Raw genomic sequence first — 12,946 nt, 5'->3', positions numbered from 1 at the left:
GATGTTTGTTTTCTTTCCATAGAAGTCAGTATAAAGAAGCATGTTTTGAGAAACAGGGATGCACACCTTGTAATAAAGCAGATGTTTACATTAAGCACAATACAGCAATTTATTTAGATGCTTAAATGAATACAAAGGGGAAATAAAGATCACAAAATTATCCATACTACAACAATGTGTCATATATTAGATGGTATAAATGAATACAACACCATGTTGGTGTTAACTAAAGATAAAACTAAATATCCAAAAATTGCAGCATTCATTTCTGTATGCTGCTTTAACACAGTACACTTTTATACAGATCTAAAAGGTGTCAAAATTAGTAGCTGCAAACTTGTTTCTTGCATGTGATTTTTTTAGCTTAAAAGATTTCAGAAAACAGTTCTGAAATACATAGTCATCAGTTGTAATGTCAAGGATATTCAAGAACAGGAAAATTCTATAATACAATAGAGTCCAGATATATTTTATGTTGCTGGCCTCTGTTTGAGATTGTACAAGGTTATGTGCAAAAACTAAGTCTGTCAAAAGTCATACTATAGCAGTTTCAAGCTTTTTGCTAGGTAAACTAGATACAGCATTTATTACACAGCAGGGCAACACTTTAAAAAAAAGAACCAAATCTATGATGGATACACAAGAACAATAGCATAAGCATCACTTGAATAGGTCTAAAAGACTGTACAAATATACATTTCAACTATTCAGAATGATACATGAAAAAACAATTTTCCCAGAGTCTACTATACACATTGAACTGGTAGCTCATATGTTGGCCCTATAACTACCATGTGGAAAAGGGTAATGTTTAAAAAGACATACAGCTGAACATATACAGAGTGAAATCAATGTTGAAAATGCCGATAAAATAAACCTTTGCTTTTCTTCAGTGAACAACTGGGAGCCATGAGGATATCAGTTTTCACATTAAGTTACTGTGCTTGTCACAGCAGATATTCTCAAGTGAGATTTGCCAACAGCATACCTTGAAATAAGAACTGGAATTGGTGGTCTCACAGCCAGTGGCCAGATGACCTTGCGCTCAAAAGGCAGTACCAGTTATGATGAATTCTATCAGTCGTTCTGAAATGAAAGTGTGTAGACAATTGTCAAGTGGAGGATATGAGGCTAGCAAGTTGAACAGCTTATGCTTGCTGGCTACTCAGCTCTACCCCAGTTAGGCTACTATGCATTGATTCTGTAACCCCATCAGTCACACTGTCAAACTGGTCTCCATCCTCACTGTCAATTGTGCTATTCTGCCACTCCATCTGCTGATTGGACAAGCTTTCTTCAATTTCTGTTGCATTTTTCCATTGTGATTGGTCCTTAGACCAAAATTCACCCACTTTTCCATAGGAACTATTCTTCCATTTTGACTGTTCTTCATCACTCTCAGAGGCAACACCTTTAGTTTCTGCAACTGGTTTTCTATTATTAGCATCTTCACTTTGGGAGGATTCATCTGTCCAAGTTTCTGGTTTCACTTCAGATGTATTATCTTCAAAGTCAGATGCTTGCTGAGAACCAGGTCCACTTTCAAATGGCGATGCTTCATCTTTCCATTCAACAGCATCATCACGATCTTCTTGGTCACCTTCACTCTCTGAACCATCAGCAACCAACTTTGTTGGTTCTTCTGCAGAGCAACTCTCATTGTATTTTGGGTCTACTTCTACTACTTCTTCTTCTTCTTCTTTTTGGTCTTTTTTTCCTGGAGACTCCACAGTAGCTTCATTAGGAGTCTCTTTAGATATGCTTTCATCTGGATTCTCATTTATGCTATTCACAGGTGTTTTATGACCAGAGTTAGAAACAGATTCCGCAAATGGGCTATTGCTTTCATTGAATTCTTCAATATTCTCATAACTATCGGAAGAACTTTCATTGTCTTTATCTAGGTTTATTTTTTTATCAACAGTTTTGCTAGCATTGACTCTAGAATTTTCTTCATCATGGTTTTCAAACAGCCATTCCGCATCAAAATCCATTTCATGTTTAACTTTATTTAATTCTTTCATGTTAAATCCTAGTAGGACGCCCAGTTTATACTTTTCACAATCTCTAACACATTTCTTCCTTTTGTTACTGAAGTGTGAAGCAATGTCAGATTTCCATAGCCAAAGACTGGCAGCTAGTTTTTCAATCTCCCTCCGACTAGGATACGGTTGCTTATTGAAATACTTTGTGAGAAATGTTTTTCTGGCTTCGTAGGAATCATCTTCATGACCCTTAGGATCTAAAGCCAATACTACAGGTTCTTCAGGCTTCTCCTCAAAAACAGAAGGGGAATCATCATCATCTATTTTTCGCTTCTTCAATAGCGCAAACACTTCCATGTGTTCATGAGCACGTTTCACAGGTCCTGCACCTGGAGATGGATTTATTCGGGAAGGAACATTAGATTTATCTTGACCATTTTGAGTCTTCCCCACACCCCTACAATGGACAAGGTGCAGTGTTATAGTTGAGGCAGTCATGTTACTGGTATACACTCCAAGGCAATGAATACATTTGTATGTAAGTTTCTTCTCTACTGGATGAACTGTTTGAATAACTTGGTGCCTCTCCCTTAAGTGATGTGCCAGTGCATCAGAGATGGGTCCTTTCAGGATGGAAAAGCACAAAGGGCAAAGTGTTTTCCCCACATCTTTTTTATAGGGAACTGCTGCTTGAGGAGAACTTTTTACAGGTACATCTGTCTTCTCCTGAATTTTTGGCTGTGGTTTTGGAGGAACTGGAGGAGTATTCTGAGCATGGTAAGCTACAGATTCAGCAGGGGCATCTCTCAAGTTGTAGGTAGTTACAAGTAAATGTATATTGGTGTGACTACCCTGTTGCAATGTTAAATCAAAGGTTAAAGTGGAATCAGTTTTGGGTCCCATTTCTTCATCAACATGAACCATTCGCATATGAGCAGCCATCTTTTCAACATCATTGAAAGTTGAGCGGCAGTAAGGGCAAGAGAGACCATGGATTAGCATGTGGTTAAGCAATGTGTCAGTAGGCAAGTAGCGATTACAGTATAAACATTTGCTTGTAAAATTATGTATTTTCATTATGTAGTTAGCTACTGCAGGCACCTTTTCAGCCTTGTGCTCTTTCTCAAAATGAACACTGTACACATTTTCTGGAAACAGCTCATTACAGATTGTACAGATTTTCCATTTTTGAGTTGAGGACGTATTGACAGCAGCAGCACCTGCAGCACCGGCACCAAGAGGCTTGGGTGTTGACTGGGCTAATACTCTGGATGCAGCTTGAGACTGAGCTAATGATGATTTCAATGAGCCTGATGAAAGTGAAGATGAGTTGGCAGAGTGAAGAGAGTACCTTGCTGTAGCTTGTGATCTTGATTCCCCTCCAAGAGAGTAGGGTCTTCCATTCCCACTTGGAGAATACTGTTTCATTGATTGAGACTGCTGGGATAGGGAAACTGGAGAGCTACTACTCAGGCTTAGCCTTCCTCCTGTGTGGCTAACGTAACTGGGTGGGACTGATTTCACTCCATAGTTGTTCTGCTGTAAGTGAACGTTGGACATCATATTCACTCCTCCAGAATTTAGTGTAGGCTTTGGTATATTTAGTCGATTCATCATTTGCTGTGATGGAAGAGAGCGAACATTTCCAGGGGACAGGGGACCCATCCTCTGAGGAAGTCCCATAGGCTTTTTATCCTGTGGTTTTGGAGCAATTAGCATCAAAGGTTTGGATCTTGGGACTACAACATTAGTGTGCCCTATCATTGCTGTCACCTGATATCCTATACGCTCATGGTCTTCAATAACATGTTGTACTAAAGCTTCATATGATTTCGGCATAAAGAGGCATCGTTTGCAGTGAATCATGCCCTCTTCTCGGCTACTAGAACTTAAAGATACAGCCCCATTGAGTGACTTTTCGCTTGCCTTTGCTATATAAGGTGCAGCAACATGCTGAAAATGTTCCCTGTAAATGTGCTTTCTAACTATTTCGTAGAGAGGATCTCGGTAAGTGCACTTCTTACAGTAATAAACAGCTTGTTCTACACTGTCAGCCTGCTTAGGTTTAAGGCTATCATGCTTGTTTTTATCTTTAAAAGTGCTGATGCCTGCACTTGGTGTGTTGGCATTTGGAGCATGAAATATTTTAATGTGCGTTTCCAAAGTCTTTTTGTCTGCATTGAAAGTACAGTAGGGACAATTAAGAAGGATCCTGTTTTCAAAGTCTTCACTATGAACATTTCGGAAATGACTTTTGTAGGCAGAAAAGAATTTTGAGGAAAATGGACATGCACTGCAGCAAAAGGGTTTTGTCCGATAGTCCTTAAACAAAAACAAAAGAGAAAACAATCATCATCAAAATTACATTCATATTTCCCAAGTACAATGAACAAAATATCAAGTGAAATTTACAGAACTGACACCAATTCAGCATTCTTTTTTTTAAGCTTGCAGAATCAATTTTATAGTTGTGCTTGTTGTGTTCCTTCAAGTCATTTCTGACTTATGGCAACTTAAGGCAAACCCATCATGGGGTTATCTTGGCAAGATTTGTTCAGAAGGGACTTGTCTCTTCTTCTTACCTAAGCAAATATTATTCAAATTGTGTGAAGAAGCTGTCAACTCTTTCTTTTGAAAATGTGGCTGCAATAGTTAATAGCAGTGGCCACCAAGACATTGCACAAAGGTATTCTGAAATGTTGCAATTTTTGCTCTGTAGGAAATCCTAGCTAGCTGCAATTTAAAATCAAATAAATGTACTAAAATGCCTGCATACAATGTCACAAGGAGAAGGAAGAAGACTTTTCATATCATAAAAGCACTTACAGTGTTATGTATTTGTATATCAGCTTGACCACCGATTAGGCAGGGTGATTTATAAATATTAAATAAATAAATGCAAACACCATACGCTCAAAAGTCCAAAAGCAGACTTGATAATCCAAATGGACTTGAACATGTCTCAAAATGCTTTATGAATTATGTAAGAAAGCCATTCTTTGGTAACTAGAATCAAATCATCAGGCCATGGTTCACTCAGTACCATAACTTTTGTAACACATTACATTGGCCTTTCTGCTACTTTCTTGAAGTTATAGAATAGGGAATTATTTCAAAATAATGTTAAGATTGAAATATGAAAAGGAATTACGGTATGTTGCTTATAACTGCAGAAGTTGAACTAGGTTCTTCAAATGCTAAAAAGGCAGTTTTCCTCTCTCATACACTACACTCTACCTTGAATTATGAATAGAGTAATAATACAAATCATCCACACTGCCTGTGTCTGTTAGTAGCAAGAATTTTATAGAAAAAGACATTATTTTCTATCTCTGAATATTTGATCACTGCAAATCAAACCAAATGATATGGAAATTCACAGTTTCCCGTTACTATATCAGCCACAGTGAGCCTTGGACTTAAGCACATGATGAAGGGGATGAAAAGCTACTACAGTTGCCCCTCTGTTTTCACAGACTTGAAGTTTATGTCCCTCACCCGTTCATTGGCAGCAAACGGGGATGCATGCCACCATTCAAGCTAATGAGGATTGAATATAGGCGAATTTTTGTTTTCACGTGCCAGGGTGGTGATGGTCTGGAACGGATCCCCCGCGAAAACGGAGGGTTGACTGTACTTTTCAATGAACTTTGGTTAGCTAACACTAGATAGGAATAAACCATGGTTTGATATCCTTATTTGGATTAGTGAGCAAATCATAACTTCCAAGTTCAGAGGCAGTGATAACTCTTGTTTAGTTCTAAAGAGAAAATCAGAAGTCTTCAATTCCCTTTCTCCCACTGCCATGGAGGAAAGGCAAGAGGATAGCATGTCAATTCAAGATGTGCTACAATGCTCTAATTGCTTCCCATTAGGTATGAACTGGGCGTGTAATTAAGCCAAGGACACCAGCTTTCCAAACATGGACAATGTGTTCTTTCTAGAAAGTTCCTATGATCTTACTACAAGTTCTGATTTTGATTGTACAGTCGTCCATCCCGATTTGCGAGGGATCTGTTCTGGAACCTCCCCCCCCGTGAATCTGGAAAAACACAGATATTCAGGTTGCCATAGATTTCAATGGTGGTGTGTTCCCGTGAGTGCCACTGTGCATGCGTGCCTCAAACATGCACATCATTTTGTCCTTCCCTGCTTGTCATCTGCAAATGGTGAGACCGCAGACTCCAAGTCCAAATTGGGAGGGACGACTGTATTAAAGCTTTCAGACATCACTAATGTCTTGTCTATCACACTCTTTAATTGCAACTATTTGGGGGTAAACTCAGTAAAGAGACATTGATGAGCAGACATCACATTAAATCATGGTTTCTGCTTAGTTTAGAAACCCAGACCAATGTTTCAGATTCTAAACATTCAACAAGCATGATTCAGAGTTGCTTGTCTGCTCTTGATTTCTGTCCTCCCAATTTCCTAAGTGCATAAATTCACTCTTGTCTCCATGGTGAGAAAGCTTCTGGAAGAAAAGCAATAACCATAACTATGGTGATAGAATTCCAAGACATAGCATGTTAGTCTGAAAAATCAATATGCAAAGGTATCTTGTAGCACCTTTGAGACTAAGTGAAAAAAAGAAACTGGTAGCGTGAGCTTTTGTAGATCTGAGCCTACTTCCTCAGATGCATCATCATCATGCTGCTGTTGTTGTTGTTACACAACAAAATTGGGACTTAAAGTGGCATACAATTTAAAAGAATACAATTAAAAACATACAAGTCAGCATTAAAATAGAATTAAACTGTTACAGTGTTAAAATACACAATTCATTAAAAGAATAAAATGCAGTCGAAGGCCCTTTCTTATGTCCCCACCTACTATGCTTGGTGAAGTAGGGTCAAGTCTATGAAAGTTTATGTTACCAGTTTCTTTCTTTCAGTTAGTCTCAAAGATGCTACAAAACCCTTGAACCGTAACTATGGTTTGTCAACTAAGTTAAGCCATAGTTTGTGAATTGAGAATTTACTTCAAATTATGGCTTCAGATTCTAATTCACTTGCTATCATAAAACTTATGTTCTACCTCTTCAATTACCCTATATGAGCCCTGGTGGCACACTGGTTAAATGCCTGTACTGCAGCCGCTCACTCACAAACCATAAGGTTGCGAGTTCAATACCAGAGAAAGGTCTCAAGCTCGACTCAGGTTTGCATCCTTCCGAGGTCACTAAAACGAGTACCCAGCCTGTTGGGGGTAATTAGCTTACAATTTAGGGAGTGCTTAAGTGTACTGATAAGTGGTATAGAAATGTACTTGCTATTGCTATTGCTACCCTATCAAAAGGTAGGTAAGCTCTCTTAACTGTGGTTAGGCACAATATCAGAACTGAACTCGTTGCCTTACCAAAAATTTCACTCTCAAATCTGGTAGACAGCATTAAACTGTTGAAACCGCTAATTAACGAGTGCATAAAAGTGATCTGTGCACTATACTTTTCTGACATGATTAAATGATGAAAGGAATTTAGAACAACCCCAAAGTTTGTACATATTGTTAAATTTCTTAAATATATTTAACTATTTTCCTAAGCTACAGCTCATCATAAAACAAATGATGGATTTCTTAAGGTTACACTATGTTCTCTTTCTCCACCTACTCTCCAAACCATTACCATTAGGGCTCTAATCTTATGCACTAAAATTAACCAACATTTACAGGCTAAGCATGGAATATAACATAGCAACTACTGTAAAAATGCAATTTCAAACTTACTGGTATCAAATTTAAGAATCTTTTAAGCAACATTATTACTAACCTGATTTTTTGTAAGTGAAGGGTCCCACAACCCAACATCTTCCCATGTAGTGTTTTTCAAATAGAAGTCATTGGGTTCAAATTGTTTAAAATCCTGCAAAGATAGAAAAGATTTGCAAAAGCCTAAATTGAAATAATATACTGCAGGATGATGTGTATTAAGGTTCAAGAAACATACACCAACCAGGAATTACAAGTACAGCAATTCAGAAACAGTGGCCTGTTACAGACTGCCAAAATAAAGCTGCTTCGGGTCTCTTTGGAGGCATGCTATTTAAATGATGCGTGGGTCCTAAGAGTCCGGAGGTCGCGCCAAAGCCACACTCCATTCCTAAGCACTGGAGTGCAGCTTTGGTGCAGCTTCCGGATTCTCAAGATGCATGCATCATTTAAACAGCATACTTCCAAAAAGACCCGAAGCAGCTTTATTTTGGCAGTCTGTAACAGGCCAGTGTCCCAAAGAATACAACACACACTTTTAAAAAACTAAGGGCCAGATCCAGAAGAAATATACTTAACACTTCCTGCAAAATGAAACAGTCTTTTAAACTGCTTAATTCTGGTTGGCTCCTGTCCCATTTGCTCCTATGAAGTCAATTTAAATTTTAAAATAGCATCTACTGCAGAGTTGTGCAATTATCACTCACCTAAGATCTTCTAAGAATTTATTCTGGGCAAGGAGCTTCTATCAGTGCAGTGATATGAGGCAGTGATATGGGGATGGAAATTTCTGCAGGAGTACAGACTACTTCGTGCACTGGTGATGTATTTGTATTTTTGTTAATACTGTTAATAAGTGAAATATAATCTAGGTAATAGACGATAAAAGTAAAGTAATCTTAAAAAGCTAGGCTACATTAGAAGCTTATTACTTGTAAGATGCTGCCTTCACACCTGTCAAGGAAAAGAAGTGGGAAGGTCCCCGCACTATCCCACAAGATATTCACGGTGGGAAACAAGATCCCACTGATGTAAAAAGGCACAACTGACAGCTATCTGATTGGAGCTCTAGAGTCTTTTTAAATACCATTAGACTCAGTTGCAGAACCCATCCACTTCATTGCAAAAAGATGGCAAAGAAACATAAAAGTGATTCAGTTCCACAGTATTTTAGATTTGCCGTGTTTTCACAGCATTTAGCACTCAAACCATTTCATCTGAAGCTAATCACAGCTGCCTGTATGTGTAAATCTCAAAGAAAAACCCAATGAGCATTTTAATGTTTTCGTTATGAAATAATGCCAAAATGATGTGTCCATGTATTGGCAGTAATCTCAAACTCTTGATACTAGAAGGGTATCACTTGCTAGATACTTATTTAGCATGTTATTCTCTCAGTTTTAGAATACAAGATTTTATCACACCAAAATTCACACGATACAGTGAGTCCTTGTTATTCACTGGGGTTTGGTTCCATGTACACCTGTGGATAACAGAATCTATGGATGTTCAAGTCCCATTAAATACATTGGTATAGCGTTCATTATATAAAATTGAATATTAAAGCTTGATACAATGTGCTCACATTATATGCGGGCGCACCTTACACAGATTTCAGCATACGCTGAAAGATGCGCCAGAAAAAGCCATTGTGCGTCCCGGAAGAAGTAATGTGGCATGTGCCGTGCTGTGAGCCCCATTATTTCTAATGGGGCTCCAGCATACGCTGGATTTCTCTTACGCAACGGGGGTTGGAATGAATCCCCTGCGTAAAGGAAGGGGCCACTGTATTTGAAATTTGTACTTTTTTTGAATATTTTCAAGTCATGGATGTTTGAATCTGTGGATAAAAAAATCCATTGATAAGGAAGGCCAACTCTTTATGGATCTCTGCAGCAAAACAAAACAAAAACAAAACAAAACAAAGCCAATTCAAAGCCCCGTTTTAGCAGAACTGATGATGGTCACTTATATTCATGACACTTCTTTGCAGCCCAAGCTCAATTGTTAAGAATATAGCTTCATATCCAATACACTCAATCAAATATTGTAGCCAAAAGGCCAAATTCTTATCTGGAAAAACAGGTTCGTATTATTTCTCTCATCATAGATAAAGCTTTGCTTGCCATAATGAATGATCCACCATCGCCTTGTCACAGTAACAAGCCCTTGCTTTCTTCCAATCTTGAAACTACAACCCCCCCCCCCAGCTAAAAGGTTTAATAGGAAGCATTTTGGAAACAAGAAGCATTGGGGTTGCTGCATTGCCCATGTTTCTCTGTTGTGTACAATTACACTGTGTAAGAACAAGAAAATAATATGGGGGCTTTCTTGAATTCTACCTTGCCATGTCATCATGGGGAATATTCACAAATACTAAAAAAAAAAAAATCAAATAACAAAACATGTTTTTTGTAAGTATTGAAAACCCTGATAATAATTTTGGACTGGTGAGAATCTTTGCAATTTGGGACTAATTCTCAAAATTTGTACAAGGGTGATTTGCATAGAAAACAGCATTTTCTGTGCCCAAAAGAGCTTTTTCAGCACAAGAAATAGTATTTTCCCACAAAAGTATTTTTCTGTGCAAAAAATGCTATTTCTTGCACAAAACAACGTATAAATTTTGTGCAAGATTAGTCCCAAATTGTGAATATGCTTCCAAAACTCCATAATTTCTGAAGAATGCGAAGAAAATTGCCATAATTATTGGTTGCTTCCTTTGAGAAGAAAAACTGCATCTTTAATATCAACAAGGGTATCACAACCCAACAGTGGCCAAATGTGCAAGGAAAGTAACCAACAAAGGGACCCAAATGATACAGGAGAGGGCTGCCACTCAGCTAGGTAGATGAATTACAATGTTAATGTTTGCTACCACAGCCTCTTTTTTGTCACTGTAGAGGTCTGTATATTTCAACCAGACAACAATCACAATCCCGCAAAATTCAGTGTGCCCTCTGCCAAGATTGTCATTCTTTGTTGGTGGACAACAAGAGGAGCAGTAGAGGTGCATGCAGCTATTTTTCTTTTGGTGGATGCACAGCATTAACATAATTCACAGGGACCCCTGGAAGGTCCTTGAGGACAACTGTCACAGTGCATCCTACTGAAGGAAAATAGCTGCTTGTGTCTCTGCTGCTCCCCACACTTACTCTCCCCTGATATGGAAACGCCACACTGAAAAAGTGGGTTTGCAAAATGTAACAAAGCTACTGTATGTGCCATAGATATGTCTCCTGGTACAAGGGGCTATATATTTTGGACTGGATTTGGACAGCAATGAAGGTCAGCTGAAATTTGTAAATTCCAATTCAGGATTGTTAAGGGCCCAAATTACTATTCTAATGCTAATATACCACTGTTTGTCTAAAATGCCCAACAATTCAACTGAATATATCCCCAGTGAAAGTGAAACTCCTCAATGCAAATATAACCAAAGAAGCTCAATGAACAATCATACTTACTTCTATGTGTTCTTTACAGTATTCCAAACCAATGTCACTTAATATCTTTTTCACAGTTTTTCGGGCTTTTCTTAAACTGCCAAGGTTGTTGACAGGAAGTTGGAACATAGTTTCTACTGGGGGAGAAAAAGAAAGTAATTCACTGAAAGTATATCGCCTGTTAATCAACTTTACTTTTACATTTACATTTTTAACTCAAAAGAAGCAAAGACATCCTACCCATTTTGTTTTAAAAGATGAATCAGCTAATGTTTTTAAAAGGCGCCCAAGAGGGTGGAGCACAAAGTCTGAAAAATGAAATGCAGAGCACAGAACTCAGAGTTAATCTACCACACACTATTCCCCACATTGAATAATGTACATTTCAAATCATTTTAGCTTAGTTTGATTGTCTCATCACAGAAAAGTGGGATAAAAATAATAAAAAGTGCCCCCCCCCATATGAAAAGTCAAAATCATGACAGAAAAGCTATTTTAAACCAGGGTCTACAATTTTGGCCACCACTAGTGCCTAAACCAAGCAGTAACTAGCATTCTGAATAGTATTTGTAATATTTTAAGCTGGACACGGCACTGTAAATATTGGTATTGACATTTATTGTTGTTGCACCAGTATAATGACGAAGAGTCCAAAAAGCCCACCTTAGAAACCAGGCAGGGGCACCAATACTGGAATTTCTGAGGCACTGGGTAAGAAGCATCTACGTCTCTCCTGGCAGAGAGGTGCCCTGAGGCAAACAGTTGTGCAGGAGTCCCTGCGGATGCACACCTCCCTACTGAGAGGGGCCTGACCCTTCTTGACTCTTGTTCTCCAGTGCCTCATAAATCCCCATACTGGTAAACCTGTCTGGCTTATAAGGTAGATATAGCTTTGATGATGAAGCCCTGTCATCGTAGTTATATCTCCTGAAGTAGGATTTTGGCTGTCATTCAAAATAATTTGAATGCCATTCTACAAACAAAAAGAGTTATTTACAATTAACACTAACTACCATTAAATATCAGTCTAAATGTAAGTTCAAAACTGTAGTTGTCTCTCAGAGCTATCTGAAGCCACTCTGAACTACTCTTCACATCCAAGAACTTTCCTGGGTAAGGGAAATCCTAGTGCAGAGCATGTCGGGTTGGGAGCTACTGCTGTAAAGTGCCCCAAGCACCTCCTCAATAATCAATACCCCCAGCCTGCCCTAAAGAAACAGCTGAAGTTGGTGTTGTTAGCCCAAGGGAAGGGCCAAGAGGAAATAAAGAGCCCGCAATTTCTCCACACATCATGAACTACTCCAGCAGCAAAAATGCCAGCTTTCTCCATCCACTATTTCAGCCTCAGAACAAGAAAAGCCAATAGGTTTTGTTTTGGGGACCAATTCCATTTGTCGCCAAGGAACTTAACTATGGCGCTTTACAGACCGCCTAAAAAGGGCGATCTGCCAGCGCTGTCATTTGCTGCGTGGAGGAGCCCCAGCGGCCAAACCGCGTGACTCTCCACGCAACAAAAAGAAACCAAAAAAGAGGCTTCTTTTTGCACCGCGGAAATGGCGCCCCAAAGCGCCAATGGCGCACCGGCAGCATCATTTCCACTGTGCGGTGTGCAGACATTAGGCGTCCATTACGTCAAGATGGCGGCGCCCGTGTAGAATAGGTGCCGCCATTTTGTATGTACTCGGCATGTACTAGGGTTGGGGCGTCCGGAAAGGACACCCCTTTCTAACCCTATTATTATTATTATTATTATTATTATTATTATTATTATTATTATTATTATTATTATTATTATTAACCTTTATT

General features: G+C 38.7%; 1 protein-coding gene across 6 annotated transcripts in view; it reads right to left on the bottom strand.

Moving 5' to 3' along the window:
* Positions 1-95: 95 nt before the first annotated feature.
* LOC121928029 (activity dependent neuroprotector homeobox) overlaps positions 96-12,946 on the bottom strand; it is a 58,905-nt gene continuing 46,054 nt past the window's right edge. For 2 of the 6 annotated variants that reach the window (XM_042462213.1, XM_042462214.1), the window contains 4 exons: positions 11,381-11,448; positions 11,162-11,277; positions 7,756-7,848; positions 96-4,307 (listed from right to left, as the gene is read on the bottom strand). In XM_042462213.1, coding sequence (XP_042318147.1) covers positions 1,149-4,307; positions 7,756-7,848; positions 11,162-11,277; positions 11,381-11,384 — 3,372 coding nt within the window. In that variant the 5' untranslated portion in view covers positions 11,385-11,448 and the 3' untranslated portion in view covers positions 96-1,148. The remainder of the gene's footprint in view (positions 4,308-7,755; positions 7,849-11,161; positions 11,278-11,380; positions 11,449-12,946) is intronic. The other 4 variants (XM_042462211.1, XM_042462215.1, XM_042462212.1 and 1 more) reach the window with 2 other exon arrangements.

This window comes from Sceloporus undulatus, chromosome 4, assembly GCF_019175285.1.
Source record: "Sceloporus undulatus isolate JIND9_A2432 ecotype Alabama chromosome 4, SceUnd_v1.1, whole genome shotgun sequence".
In the NCBI taxonomy this organism is placed as follows: domain Eukaryota; kingdom Metazoa; phylum Chordata; class Lepidosauria; order Squamata; family Phrynosomatidae; genus Sceloporus; species Sceloporus undulatus.
The sequence above is the reverse complement of the archived record's forward strand: the minus strand, read 5'-3'. Positions and strand labels throughout refer to the sequence as shown.